Raw genomic sequence first — 15,247 nt, forward strand, 5'->3', positions numbered from 1 at the left:
TCAGCTTTTGGCAAGGCGTCCCTGGAGAGCTGGGCTTTGCGGCTTTTCCAGCACTCAGAAACGTGGTTTGTGAAGCTACCGTGTTTCCCCTATTTTAAGACGTAGTCATTATATAAGCCATAGCAGGATTTTAAGCGTTTAGGAAATAAAAGCCATACCCTGAAAATAAGCCATACCTCCGAGGAGCGAGACCGCTGAGTGCCCCAGCCAGCCAGCGGGACCCAGCACGCTGGCCGCGGCAAGAGTATAGAAAAGCAGTGCCCCGAGCCTCTGGGAGCCGGCAAGAGCAGGAGGCGGCTTGCCAGGTCGGCATCCAGCAGTGCGCGCGGAGCACCCCGAGCCTCTGCGAGCAAGCCGCCGGTTCCAGTGGCGGGGCGGCAGGCCGCCTCGGGCAGGCAAAAAAAGAGAGGCCAGGCTGCTGGCTCGGGCGCGCGGAGCACCCCGAGCCTCTGAGAGCCAGCAGGACGAGGAGGAGGCTTGCCGGGTCGTCGCCCAGCAGCGCGCGCGGAGCGCCCCAAGCCTCTGAGAGCCAGCAGGACGAGGAGGAGGCTTGCCGGGTCGTCGCCCAGCAGCGCGCGCGGAGCACCCCGAGCCTCTGAGAGCCAGCAGGACGAGGAGGAGGCTTGCCGGGTAGTCGCCCAGCAGCGCGCGCGGAGCGCCCCGAGCCTCTGAGAGCCAGCAGGACGAGGAGGAGGCTTGCCTCTGGGATTGTTGTTGCTGCTGCTGGCTGCCGGAGGCGCGGGGCGCTCCGCGCGCGCTGCTGGGCAACGACCCGGCAAGCCTCCTCCTCGTCCTGTTGGCTCTCAGAGGCTCGGGGCGCTCCGCGCGCGCTGCTGGGCGACGACCCGGCAAGCCTCCTCCTCGTCCTGCTGGCTCTCAGAGGCTCGGGGCGCTCCGCGCGCGCTGCTGGGCGACGACCCGGCAAGCCTCCTCCTCGTCCTGCTGGCTCTCAGAGGCTCGGGGCGCTCCGCGCGCGCTGCTGGGCGACGACCCGGCAAGCCTCCTCTTCGTCCTGCTGGCTCTCAGAGGCTCGGGGCGCTCCGCGCGCGCTGCTGGGCGACGACCCGGCGAGCCTCCTCCTCGTCCTGCTGGCTCTCAGAGGCTCGGGGTGCTCCGCGCGCCCGAGCCAGCAGCCTGGCCTCTCTTTTTTTGCCTGCCCGAGGCGGCCTGCCGCCCCGCCACTGGAACCGGCGGCTGCAGAGCGGAGCGCTCCGCAGCGCCAGGCGGAGCACAGCGGCCTGGCCTCTTTTTTTTCTTTTTTGCCTGCCGCCCCGCCACCGGAACCGGCAGCTGCAAAGAGGAGCGCTCCGCAGCGCCGAGGGCTCGGAGCGCCCTGCAGCGCTGGGCGGAGTGCAGCGGCCTGGCCTCTTTGGTTTGGGTTTTTTGCCTGCCGCCCTGCCACCGGAACCGGCAGCTGCAGAGAGGAGCGCTCCGCAGCGCCGGACGAAGCATTGAGCCAGCGGCCTGCTGCCTTGGTGCCTGGACCCAGCTGCTGCTGCAGCGCCGCACAGAGTGCCCAGCAGCACCCCAGCCAGCTGCCTGGCCCCTCCGAGGAGGCCTTAAGGTACAAGACATCCCCTGAAAATAAGACACCGTGTGTTTTTTTGAGTAAAAAAAAGAATAAGACGGTGTCTTAAAAAGGGGGAAACACGGTATTATCTCTCTGCACTCGCAGCAAGCCAGGAGCCTGGTCGGACGGCCTTCCCCACTCCCCACTGCCCCAAATATCACTCCAGTGGCAAGGAGGGGCTGTGTGAGCCTTGTGCCACATTGCAAATGTAATGCCCCACCTGATGGCTCCCCTAGTGCAAGCAAACACCTGCTTCCGGTGGCCTGTCCTAAGCCTGCCCTCAACTCTCTGGGGGGGAAACCTATTTCTGGTCCTTTCACTAGACTGCCCCTGTGTGAGTCACATCTGCCTGCATTTACAGTAAAAACAGGCGTAATGTTTTCAGAGAGGTGGGAGGGCTGTCATCGCTGCCCTCAAAACACAGACATTTCTCTCCAGCCCAGGAGAAGGTGGGGGACAAAAACCGTTGAACAGGCAGGTTTTCAGTGAGATTCAGGCTGAATCAAGCTATCGGGGGGGGGGCTGGAGATCATTGGAAGAGCATCCGCTTTGAGCGCAGAAGGTCCCAGGTTCAATCCCTAGCATCTCTAGGTAGAGGTGGGAGTAACCCCCTGTCTGAAACTCTGGAGAGCTGCTGCCAGTCCATGTAGACAATACTGAGCCAGATGGACCAATGGCCTGATTCAGTATGGGACAACTTCCGACGTTGCTAAACCAGCAGAAAAGGAAAAAAAATAAATGGAGGGGAGTAACAAAAAAGAGAGGGTTGTATCCAAGATACCACTAAGGGCAGATTCATACTGTAATGTTTAATGGACTGGAAGTGCTATATTTCCCAGCACCCTTCACAAACTTCAGTTCCCAGGATTCTGCAAGGGAAGCGACGCACTTCCCATCTGCTGTGGATGCACTTTAAATGCTTGATGTGGATTCTGCTCTGAGTTTGTCACTTAGCGTGTTCTGGTAGCGAAACACTGCTGCGCAAGAGAAAGATGAAGCTGTTTGCTGCACAATAGATTGTGCGGTCTGTTGCCCAGAGAGTTTCCGCTAACGAAAGCTGCTGTGTTGGATGCTGTGAAACTTTAAAACTTGGGCTCGTGGGCAGAAACACCAGACAGAGCCCAGAGAGGAAAAGATCTCTTCCAAAACTGTGCAAAGAAATAACCATGTCTCACCTGCAATGCATCTCAAGGTGTTCCCTGGCCTCCCAGAACCACCTGCCACCACAAGAAATAGGGTTAGTTAACTGCATTTTGTAATCTGCGCATCTCTCTCTCTTTGTGGGGGGGACAGGTAGTGCTGTTTTCATTTCCCATATATTCAAACCAGCGGCAACCAGTGCCCCTTGGCACTGGAGGTCCAACAGTAGGTGGCGTCGGAGCCAATGACAGGCAGGGCCAGTTTAATTATAACTTTGTCCACATCCTCCTCCCTGTTGAGCCTTGCAAGGGATAACCGGTGGCAGCCAACATCTTTCCCTGGACTGGGTGTAAGGAAGAAGCCAGGCGGGTAGGAGGCTTGCCAAGGGCAGGCTGAGTTTGGCAAGGCTGTGCCCCATTCTCTCCAAAGGACCGCCCACCCCTTCTGAATCTGAGATTCTCCAACAGAATGCTTAAGTTATTTAAGGCTGAATCCTTATCTAACAAGACATCACGGTGTTTGAAACACTAGTGTTTGGCTGTACACCAACTAGCTTGTTCTGAATCCACCGGATCAAAGGAGTTCTTGCTGTTCTCAAACTGACAGTCCTGGGCTGTTTGCTTGCTGCAACCGTGTGATCAAATGCAAAGGGGTACTCAATGCTAAACTAACATATGTTCTACAGGCGCTGGGGAATCATAGGCTGAACGTTCGCAGTTTCCACAAAAGCTTTAACAGGGCGAGGAAGAGGCACACCTGCGGCGGGAGAAACTTTCTTGCACCGCAAGAGTTTGGCTGAGAAACCAGGAGATGTGATCAGAAGGACAGTTGTTGTATTCCACACACACCGCTCCTAGCACTGTGGCAAATCGCTAGGGCATGGCCCCAATCCACAGTGAGGCACAGTTGCACACCAACAGGGGGGGGCACACACTGGGGGCAAGGAACCTGCCTCCTGTGCTACGAAAGAAACTGCCAATTCTGCGCTGGGAATAGATTCTGCGATCTCAGTTATACAAAAATGCTCACAATATCACCTATTCCCACAGAACATATTCTCCAATGTGCTTTTCTAAAATTAATTTCCCACAATTTATGGCAAATCAGCTATGTGAAGAGGAGGAGGAGGAGGAGGAGGAGGAGGAGGAGGAGGAGGAGGAGGAGGAGTAGTAGTTTGGATTTGATATCCCGCTTTATCACTACCCGAAGGAGTCTCAAAGCAGCTAACATTCTCCTTTCCCTTCCTCCCCCACCACAAACACTCTGTGAGGTTAGTGGGGCTGAGAGACTTCAGAGAAGTGTGACTAGCCCAAAGTCACCCAGCAGCTGCATGTGGAGGAGCGGAGACGTGAACCCGGTTCCCCAGATTATGAGTCTACCGCTCTTAACCACTACACCACACTGGCTCTCATGCCCACCAAAAGTGAGATGCAGCCAAACACCTCCTTGACTTCTACGGTTTTGGTGGCCATTGCCTATGGGTTTTCAAGCCTAACCGTAAGGGATAGAAACTTGGTAAGGATTGGGGAATGTTACTGGAGTCCCAACTCCTATCGTCCCTCACTATGGGTCATGCCTACTAGAACTGGGAGTCCAACAACCTATGAGAGCCACAGGTTCCTCATCCCTTTTATAAACACCCAACGGCTGAATTTTTCCAGGATGCTGTGCCCACAATCCGTGCTTCTACAGATTTGTAACACACACACACACACACAAAACCACTGGCCTAAGTGTGCCCCCTTTGTAAGGAGAAAGTGCTCCAAGAGAGGACACTTCAGGAATTACTTGTACATCTCACAGATTCACGCAAGTGCCATCAAGGTGCTGTTGAACTACAACTTCTACCGTCACAGACCATTGGCAATGCTGGTTGGAGCTGATGGGAGTTGGAGTCCAACATCCGAAGGGCATCATGTTGGATATAGACATAGCTGCCAAGTCTCCCGTATTCCCCGGGAAACCCCCGTTTTTCCGGCTGTTCCCAGCCGAAAAAACGGATTTTTTTTTGTTTTTCCCCAGTTTATTCTGGCGCGGCGGCCATTTTGGAACTGGGCGGAGCATGCTCAGAAGCGACTTTTGATGGTGCTTTGCCCAGTTCCAAAATGGCTGCAGCGCGACTTCTGGTGCGGCGGCCATTTTTGAACAGGGCAGAGCACCATCAAAAGTCGCTTCTGAGCATGCTCCGCCCAGTTCCAAAATGGCGGCAGCGCTACTTCCGGTCTGCTACTTCCGGTCCAGTCCCTTATTTCTCAGGCCGGAACTTGGCAGGTATGGATATAGAGCGTAGACTGGGTGCAGCCAGGAGGAGATCAAAGACATTTCTCCATCCTTTCTCTGTCTGTTTGTCTGTCTGCCTGACCCCTCTCTCTCCACAACCAACCCAACTTGCCTCCCAAGCCCCAACTCTGCATCCAAAGCCATCCAACTTGCAAGGCAGGCAATGGATCCCAGCGCCCCCTCCCCGTTACTTATGTAAACACACCATTACAATACGGAACAAACATGGGGTGCGTGCGTTCCCACCTAAGGGTGGTGGGGAACCAGGTCGGTTGCTGCCTTTGCTTCCTCTTCGTGGCGCTCAAAGGCATCGTGGGCCTCCTGCAGATCCTGAATGACTTCTAAGAGTTGGGCAGTGGCTGCCATCCTCCGGCCGCTTGCATCTGGGGGTGGGGCCAGAGAGGTGGAGGAGAAAGCGAGAGAAGATGCGGAAGATTATTTGTGGCCTTGGAGGTACATATGCTCCTTTGGGCATCCTCTCCCATCAACTGTCAACAGAGGGCAGCCATTCCACCAGGCTGCCTTGGCAGGAGAGATGGGAAACAGGTCTTGTTTCATCGACCCCACCAGGCACCTCCTGCCCCTGAATTGCACCAGCTGGTGATTGTAGGAACAGCTGTTTAGAAATGAGTGCCTGAGGTTTTAAAATATACTTTCCTCTTCCTTCCCTGTCCCTTTTTCCTTGTGTGCTGTGTTGTGGTTGTGTGAGCCTGCATGGGCGGGGTTTGTCTTGTTCTGACTGCACATAAGCCACTCTGAGGAACAGGGTACCCATGCTCTAAACAAATGAATGAATAATCTTCCAGAGTCCTGAGGGATCTGGCCACCAACAGGTCATTGCCACAGTAGCCTTGTTTTGTGAAGATGTAAAAGTAGCATTTACTTACATAATCTAGTTCTTGAAGCAGCCATTTCAGTAGCAAAAATGAAGGCAGGTTCATAACTACTATCTAAGTCACAAAAGTTAAGCTCAAAAATGGTGTCTGAGCTACACAGCTCAGACATGCCTATGAGGTCAGCTTGGATGGAAGCACAATGAAGAAAGAGAAGACTGCCTGGGCAGGAAGGAAGTATGTAGTGTTACAGCTTCCTGCTAAGGCAGACAAAGGAAGTGATCTCACAGAGTTCTCTCTAGCATATTTTACAGAAAAGCTCTGTGAGCTTCAGCCCCTTCATGTGCCTATCTGGCAAAACATGAATTGTTGGTTTCACTGCAATGATGTCCCACAAATCCCACACACACAGTGTGCTGGGAACCGCAAGGGATGAGAGGGCTCTTGTGCTCGGGGTCTGAGTGGCCACTGGGAGAACAGGAAGCTGGACTAGATGAGCCCCTGGGCTGATCCAGCAGGCTCTGCTTATGTCCTTATGGTGGGGCAGAGCCCCCATTCACCTTTGTGGACCAGTCTCCATCGGCAATAGTCAATCCACTGCCACAATACGTCAATCTGAGCCTGGTCAAACGGACAGAACCTGGACGGAGAATGGTGAAACTCAAGATTCAACCGAAGACGCTGTAGATTCAGACGCAGAAGGCTTCATCTAAGAGCCCACTGGGGATGGGAAGTGGCCTACATGGCCTTTGGCTCTCAGCACAGGAGCTGCATCCTGCTGGGCTCCTCTAGGAACTGCCAAGTCTTGTTAAACTTCAGAGAAGCCCCCATCCCATTGGCCCATCGTCAAGACTTTCATCTGGAGGCTCCCACCGTCCCTCCTTACTACCTCAAGGAAGCTTTGCTTTCCAGCCTCCTGAACATTGGCCAACCATCCAGGAGATTGAATCGTTCACACTTGATTAAGGACGCACAGAGCCCCTCATTGTCATGCGATGGCAGAGCAGAAGAGACCTCGGCATTCCCATGGACCCAGGAGACCCACTGGGGAGGGCCAAGGGAACACCAAGCTGAGAGTTTAGAATTTGTAAGTTGGGCACACAACAAAGCGTAAAGCTAGCCCCCACACTCCAGCACGGATTGGCCGAGCTGCTGTGATATCACTCGGCTTTTCCAAATGGGGAGGGGGGAGAGAAGATCCGGCAACAAAAGGCTGGCGAACAGCAGCTTTTGTGAGGGGAGCGAAAGGTCAATTTGCTGGGAGTTCATCAACATGCCTCTTTTTGCTGGTAGCACAATGGTCCTCGAAACTATGAGGCAATTCCTTCCCATGAGGGAGGTGCTGCAAGATCTCTGGCAGAGGGAGCATAAAGATCTACGGAGAAAGGAGATCCTGAAGCTGCAAACTGCAGTTTGTTGAGAGTGCTGAGAGTTGTTAGGAGACACCCCCCCCCCCAAGAACTACAATTCCCAGAGTTCCTTGAGAAGAACGATTCATTGTTAAAACAATTTTGGGGATTGTAGTTCTGTGAGAGAAATAAGGGGTCTCCTAACACTCTTCATCTTGGGAAGGAACCAAATGGAAGCCCTTGGAAAAACTCTCCCAGAACTACATAGTCCAGGCATCCCCAAACTTTGGCCCTCCAGATTTTTTGGACTACAATTACCATCTTCCCCAACCACTGGCCCTGTTAGCTAGGGATCATGGGAGTTGTAGGCCAAAACATCTGGAGGGCCGCAGTTTGGAGATGCCTGACATAGAGCATGTGCTACCTCAGCAAGGATCATGTCAGTGCGTCTTTGCTAAGTAACACCTCCACTCACCCCCTTGGCTAGCTGACTAGCAGAGTTAACCCTTAAGTTGCACTTGTATGATCTCCACTGATCTCAGTTAAGGATTCTGATGACTGTTAGTGAACTGAGAAGGCAGTAAATTTAGGAGGCCTTTGTTTCAAGCATAGTGATGCTGGCAGCCAATGAGCACCAGGCATCCTCTGCTGAGGACCACGGAGGCAAACAGGACAGTTGGAGAGAGACAGAGGCAGAGAGAATGCTAGCTGCGGTAGTGAGACTTGCCAGCAACTCGCAGCATCGTTATTACTCATTTCCTGCTGCTATTCAAGGCAGCTCACAGTTTTACATAACAGGCAGGATACAACAGGGAATAGGAAAAGGGAAATAAGCAGAATTTGGGACCTGGAGCTGCTGACATAGGCTGCTCTGGGAGGGGAGCATCCAAATGGCAGCGGGTCCCAGGGATGCTGACAGAGGAGGTTTCACTGCCTCATCTCTCCCCTCTGAGGCAGCCAGGTGGACACCAATTGGATCAGACCCTCTACCCAAGGGGCTGCCCACCTTTTTAGGCCTGGAGGAACATTTGGAATTTCGAGGGAGTTTTGTGGAAAGCCCATAGAGCTGAAGGAGGACCTGAGATAGAGTGTCCCTCTTCCAACTTCCTCCTTCAGCTCTATGGGCTTTTTCAATGGGGAAAGGAGGTAACTATGCTAACCAGCTTGTGACCAAGGGGGCAGTGAGTGGGGTGGGTCTCATAGGCTTTGTGGGCATAAGGAGAAGACCAGAAGAGTGCCACTGTGCCCAAGGGCACCATGTTGGAAACAGCTGCTCGCTTGCTCTTCCTCTGGAGGAACCTTCTAAAAGCACGTTTTTTAAATCACTACGCTGAGCGCAATAGCAAAAACAGGGACATGAAATCTGGTAAGGGTATCAAATTCCACTTCCCCACTTCTGCTCACACAAAAGCCGGCAACATTTAGTGACAACACCCCTCCCCCCCCAAAAAAAAATGTCATGGGAACTGTTTGTTATTTTATTTTAAAGGATTTTAAGCAACGCTGTTTAACCAGAAAGGCTCTCTCAGGACGATGAGTCATAAGTCAGCCCCTGTCCTCAGGCTTACAGTGCTGTGACCCAAAAGGCAAAAGGGAGGAGGAGGGAGGAGGAAAAAGGCAAACTCAGGCTTAAAGTTCTTGTAATGACCATAGAAGATGAAACGAGCAAAATCCAGGCCCTATGGCGATGGATGGAAGGTAGTTCCAGAATAATCAAAGGCTACACAACGAAGCCTCACAGGCTGAGCCGCATCGCACACATCATGCAAGCATAAGCACAATGCCAGGAAGTCAACGCCTGGATTCGGAGGCAGAATTACAGGTTTCCGACTCCACTTACATCTCTGACAACAGAAGAGGAACAGACACCTACCTTTCCGGGCCCCGCTGCTTTGCTCCTCTGTGGCCCCCGTGCTTGAAAACTCCAGGTATTTCTCCCTAGGGAAAGGCAGGAATAATTTGAAACAGGGCTGCAAGCTAATTGATCGGCGCAATCGAACTCCCAAGGGCTGCAACCCAATACACTACAGGCAGGGAGGCTTCTTCAGCCAGAGGCATAGCTGCCAAGTTATCCCTTTTTAAAAGGGATTTTCCCTTATGCTGAATAGGCTTCCTCGCGAGAAAAGTGAAAACTTGGCAGCTATGGCCAGAGGGCCGCATTCCATTCTGGGCAACCTTCTGAGGGCCACATGCCACAGGTGGGCGGAGACAGAGGCAAAAGTGGGTGGAGCAATGGATGTAAATTTTATCCCTGTAGAGTAGGCTAGTTTCTATACACACTCACATACCCTTTTCTATCCCTCCATGCAGGCAAGCAAGAGGCTTCATCAGAGTTCAAGGGCACAAAAAACACTCAAGGAGAGTACGAGGCAGGGCTGGTAAGGGGTGTGGCCTGGTGAAGGGGCGTGGTCTTGTGAAGGGGTGTGGCCAAGCATCAGATAAAGAGAAGATGAATTGACTCTTGAGCTCAAGGTTCCCTTTCTTGCTATTTACACTTCCCAGGGAGCCAATATCATTGAAGGCAATGGGGCTTACTTCTGAGAAAACATGCATAGTACAGTGGTGCCTCGCTTAACGAATGCCCTGCTTAACGAGATTTCCGCTTAACGAAATGTTTTTTCTAGCGGAGGTTGCCTCGCTAGACGAATTCATTTTACGAAAAATTCGTCTAGCGAATCGCGGTTTCCCATAGGAAGGCATTGGAATTCAATTAATGCGTTCCTATGAGCAAAAAAAAATTTCAAAAAAATTCAATGCATTCCTATGGGATTCATTAGACGAATTTTTCGTTATAAGAAAAGACCCGTGGAACGAATTAAATTCGTCTAGCAAGGCACCACTGTACTGTATTTTCAATCTTTAAATTGCAGGCTTTGAAAAGCAAGCCAACATGCAACAATTCTGCCCCCAAAGAAGCCCCAAGTGTCTGTTTATTAAAGCTGATTTGTTTAAGTTGATTTTTTTATATAAATAAGTGAAAAAATATATTAAAAATTGGGGGGAGCATGCTAGTTCTGTTTCCACGGGAAATAATAGTTACCAACTCTAAGAACCACCTTCACTTAAGGTAAAGGGACAAGGCATTCACACAAAGGAAACCCCTTTTTTAAAAAAGAAAGAAAGAAAGAAAGAAAGAAAGAAAGAAAGAAAGAAAGAAAGAAAGAAAGAAAGAAAGAAAGAAAGAAAGAAAGAAATACTCTATTTCTTTATAACAATTTTGCATTGGGAAATGTGCTGAAGGCCCAGCCATCAGATCTGGCAGCAGGAAGCCATCCGCTACGCTCGCTTCTCTAGCAGATCGATGCTATCAATCACGCGGCTCTTTCAGATGGGAGCCACGTCACAACAGGCGCAACAACGGGAGAGTGAAGCAGCAATCAAAAGCTCCATCACTCATAGCCCAGAAGGCCCGGGCCCTCCGATTATCCATTACAGTTTTTACTTGAATTGACAAGACAAGTAATTAAACTCGAGAACCAGAGGAAATTGCCGTTCATTCTACAGCCTGCGCATGTTCCTCCCTTAACAGGGTGTGGGATGTTACTTCGTGGGGAGAGATGACCACAAGCTTTGCATTATGTTTTGCAATGCCGGAGGTTGGATACCTGCCATCTCTTGCTAAAACGGAGATAGGGACATAAGGAGAGACCTTCTGGATCAGACCAGTGGCCTACCTGGTCTAGCATGCGCCAGTAGCGGTTTAGCCATGCTCAGTGCTTTTTTTTCTGGGGGGAACGCAGTGGTACGCATACCCCTAAACATTTTGTGAATCTTTGTACTTTTGTCCATTTGCTGTACAGTGGTACCTTGGTTCTCAAACTTAATCCATTCTGGAAGTCCGTTCCAAAACCAAAGCATTCCAAAACCAAGGTGTGTTTTTCCATAGAAAGTAATGCAAAATGAATTAATCCATTCCAGACTATTAAAGACAACCCCTAAAGCAGCAGTTCAACATGAATTTTATTATCTAACAAGACCACTGATCCATAAAATGAAAGCAATAAACAATGTACTGCAGTCACACAATCAATCAGTAGCTGAACTGGGTTCCACACTGTCACTAAAACAAAACAAAAGCCGCAAAAACGCAAAATAAATAGCAAAAACAGACAGATCTCAGCATAACACTCAAAAAGGGATGTGTGGCACTCAAAACAGAAGTGTGGCACTCAAAACGGAGCACGTTTGGCTTCCAAAAAATGTTCGCAAACCGGAACACTTACTTCCAGGTTTGCAGTGTTTGGGTTCCAAGTTGTTTGAGTACTAAGGCATTTGAGAACCAAGGTACCACTGTATTTATTTCCCCCGATTTGAACTATAAAATGGTGATTTTTCTTGAGTCAAAATGAGAGTACCCCTAAACATTAAAAGGTAAAGGGGCCCCTGACCATCAGGTCCAGTTGAGTCCGACTCTGGGGTTGCGGCGCTCATCCCGCTCTATAGGCCAAGGGAGCCGGCATTTGTCCGCAGACAGCTGCTTCTGGCGAACCAGAGCAGCGCACGGAAATGCCGTTTACCTTCCCGCTGGAGCGGTCCCTATTTATCTACTTGCACTTTGATGTGCTTTCGAACTGCTAGGTGGGCAGGAGCTAGGACCAAACAACGGGAGCTCACCCCGTTGCAGGGATTCGAACCGCCGACCTTCTGATCAGCAAGCCCTAGACTCTGTGGTTTAACCCACAGCGCCACCTGGGTCCCTAACATTTTTTTTAAAGAAAAAAGCACTGGTCATGCTGGCCACATGACCCGGAAAGATGTCTGTGGAGAAATGCCAGCTCCCTTGGCCTGAGCACTGTACTCCATAGTAGCTTCACCATCCAGGGGTCCTTCACCTCTACCTCTCAGCGTGGCCAACCAGATGCCCCAACGAAAAGCCCACAAGCAGGGCCTGAACACCAGAGCCCTCTCCCCGCCTGGGGCTTCCAGTGTGGCTGTCACTCTTAGCTGGATGTCCCAGGCGTTTGGCATGGATTATGATGAATTTGCTGTTTCTTTTTAACTAGGTTATTGTACGGCATTTACCATAGTGTATTCCCACCAATACCACCCCAATTTTATGCTATGCTCTTACAATCTGTAATGTCATTTAAAGACTGCTAACGCTTAACAAATTAATGATAATGAGTTCACACTTTTCTGGATTTTGGCTCAGAAATGTGGAGACCTAAACTTAATGAGAAATCCAGAACTATTGAAACTGGCAGGCTGACACAGCCCTAGCCAAGATTAGTCCAGGATCAGATCCCATGCATTAAAGCCAACAGTGAGCAAATAAATTTTGAACCATTTGGTGGTCAAACACTGAGCCATCACTGGCTCCCTGACATCTTTAACTGGAGCTGGTTTGGGTTGAATTTGGAACCTTCTTAGTACAAAGAATGTGCTCAGCTATAGAGCAGTGATGTTTTCCTCAGGCTTGAGGCCCCCTATGTGGTCTGTGATGGGATCTTGACCCTTATGATTTTTAAGAGCCAAATTGCCCCATCTTCCTCTTAGAAAATTGAAGAATGGCTGATGTTGATAGCAATGAAAATTCCTTAATGAAGAGGGGGGCCTCTGGTGGGAACATCTGGTATTGCATGCCTTTCTTTGGCTCCCTTAGGGTATATCTGACACGTTTATTGGCATCAGGAAGGCAGCTTCATAGAATCATAGAATTGTAGAGTTAGAAGTGACCCTGAGGATCATCTAGTCCAACCCCATGCAATGCAGGAATATGCAGCTGTCCCCCACAGGGATCAAACCTGCAACCTTGCCGTTATTTGCACCACTGTCTAACCAACTGAGCTATCCTCTTACGTCCTCCCATTTGGTTTGTGGGCTCTTTGAGTTGTAGACCCATTCAAATTAATGGTTAGAACATGGCAATTTAAGGAGGCTTGCTGTTTTGACTTCTGGTAGAGTTCAGTCAGTAGAGAATTGAGACTCTTTAATCTCAGGGTCGTGGGTTTGAATCCCACGTTGGGCAAAAGCTTGCTGTATGGCATGGGGCTGGACTAGATCAGAGGTAGGCAACCTAAAGCCCGTGGGCCGGATGCAGCCCAATCGTCTTCTAAATCCAGCCCACGGACAGTCCGGGAATCAGCGTGTTTTTACATGAGTAGAATGTGTGCTTTTATTTAAAATGCATCTCGGGGTTATTTCTGGGGCATAGGAATTCGTTCATTTTTTTCTTCAAAATATAGTCCGGCCCATGGCACGGTCTGAGGGATGGTAGACCTGCCCATGGCTGGAAAAGGTTGCTGACCCCTGGACTAGATGGCCCTTGTGGTCCCTTCCAACTCTACAATTCTATTATTTTATTATTATTATTAAAGGTTTTCTTGATTTCCAGAAATATATGCAATGTCTCTCATAACATTTTTACAAATCAGTTTCATTTGTTGAGACATTGGGAGGAAAGAGGGGGATAGACGTAGATGGGGGGAATTCTATTATTCTAAGGCTTTCTTCATATGCAGAATTCATCATGTGAAAGGCTGTACTGGATGGATCCCAAGCCGGAATTAAGATTGCTGGTAGAAATATCAACAACCTCAGATATGCTGATGACACAACCTTGATGGCAGAAAGTGAGAAGGAATTAAAGAACCTTTTAATGAGGGTGAAAGAGGAGAGCGCAAAATATGGTCTGAAGCTCAACATCAAAAAAAATAAGATCATGGCCACTGGTCCCATCACCTCCTGGCAAATAGAAGGGGAAGAAATGGAGGCAGTGAGAGATTTTACTTTTCTGGGCTCCTTGATCACTGCAGATGGTGACAGCAGTCACGAAATTAAAAGACGCCTGCTTCTTGGGAGAAAAGCAATGACAAACCTAGACAGCATCTTAAAAAGCAGAGACATCACCTTGCCGACAAAGGTCCGTATAGTTAAAGCTATGGTTTCCCCAAGAGTGATGTATGGAAGTGAGAGCTGGACCATAAAGAAGGCTGATCACTGAAGAATTGATGCTTTTGAATTATGGTGCTGGAGGAGACTCTTGAGAGTCCCATGGACTGCTAGAAGATCAAACCTATCCATTCTTAAGGAAATCAGCCCTGAGTGCTCCCTGGAAGGACAGATCCTGAAGCTGAGGCTACAATACTTTGGCCTCCTCATGAGAAGAGAAGACTCCCTGGAAAAGACCCTGATGCTGGGAAAGATGGAGGGCACTAGGAGAAGGGGACGACAGAGGACGAGATGGTTGGACAGTGTTCTCGAAGCTACGAACATGAGTTTGACCAAGCTGCGGGAGGCAGTGGAATACAGGAGTGCCTGGCGTGCTCTGGTCCATGGGGTCACAAAGAGTCGGACACGACTAAATGACTAAACAACAACAACAGGATTTCCTATGACGGCAAAGGGTTGGGCCTAACTATGATCTCATGATAAAGAGCTGATACCACAAAAAGTAGACTTTTGGCTACGTGTCCTTTTCTCGTCACCACGTAGAACTAGCCCTATGCCTCCCCCATTACCACGACTGCCACTGCCACCAGCACGACCACCAAAGGCATCGCCTTGCACACACCTGAGCTTGTCTCTCCCCAAGAGAAGCTGCCGGTACACCATCTGCGCCTCTGTGTCTGCGTTCAGTGGGTCGCTCCAGTCACCGAGGGTCACCGCCGAGTGCGTGCGGCTGCAGCCCCGAACTGTAACCAAACCACAAACCACAAGGGAAGCTGTGAGTGGCTGCACAGTGCAGGGTCTGATCTGAGCTTGGGAGACTCACTTGTCCCGAAAGGATATTGGGGTGGGGGGGAGTCCTTTAAAATAAGGCTGGATCTGCCAAAATACTGAGGACCCGGCCTCTGCTCAAGGGTGCTGAGTATCTGACCCCAGGCCTGGTGGTGGGGTGCTCATTGGGCAGATGCCATGGAGCCCAACAGCAGGGGGCGTCAGAGCGAGTGAGAGGTTGGAGAAGCCAACTGATTCTAGTTTTACCTCCAACCTCCTCCTGCTGAGTATTCCAATGGGCAACACTGAGAATGATCTGACAGTCAGCGCCCCTCCCTGGGCTGGTTGTACGGAAGAGGGGCAGGCAAATGGGAGCTGGCCAATGGCAGCCTAGGTTGGTGGGGCAGTGCCCTCTT

The 15,247-nt window shown here is 50.5% G+C and overlaps 1 protein-coding gene across 3 annotated transcripts in view; it reads right to left on the reverse strand.

The window, feature by feature from the left end:
- Positions 1 to 2,089: 2,089 nt before the first annotated feature.
- Positions 2,090 to 15,247, reverse strand: part of RASAL1 (RAS protein activator like 1) — a 62,491-nt gene continuing 49,333 nt past the window's right edge. For 2 of the 3 annotated variants that reach the window (XM_060269282.1, XM_060269280.1), the window contains 3 exons: positions 14,686 to 14,806; positions 9,046 to 9,110; positions 4,912 to 5,373 (listed from right to left, as the gene is read on the reverse strand). In XM_060269282.1, coding sequence (XP_060125265.1) covers positions 5,237 to 5,373; positions 9,046 to 9,110; positions 14,686 to 14,806 — 323 coding nt within the window. In that variant the 3' untranslated portion in view covers positions 4,912 to 5,236. Of the gene's footprint in view, positions 2,788 to 4,911; positions 5,374 to 9,045; positions 9,111 to 14,685; positions 14,807 to 15,247 lie in introns of those variants that run through there. The other variant, XM_060269281.1, reaches the window with a different exon arrangement.

The sequence above is a fragment of the Zootoca vivipara genome, chromosome 17, assembly GCF_963506605.1.
Source record: "Zootoca vivipara chromosome 17, rZooViv1.1, whole genome shotgun sequence".
NCBI classification, from domain to species: Eukaryota; Metazoa; Chordata; class Lepidosauria; order Squamata; family Lacertidae; genus Zootoca; species Zootoca vivipara.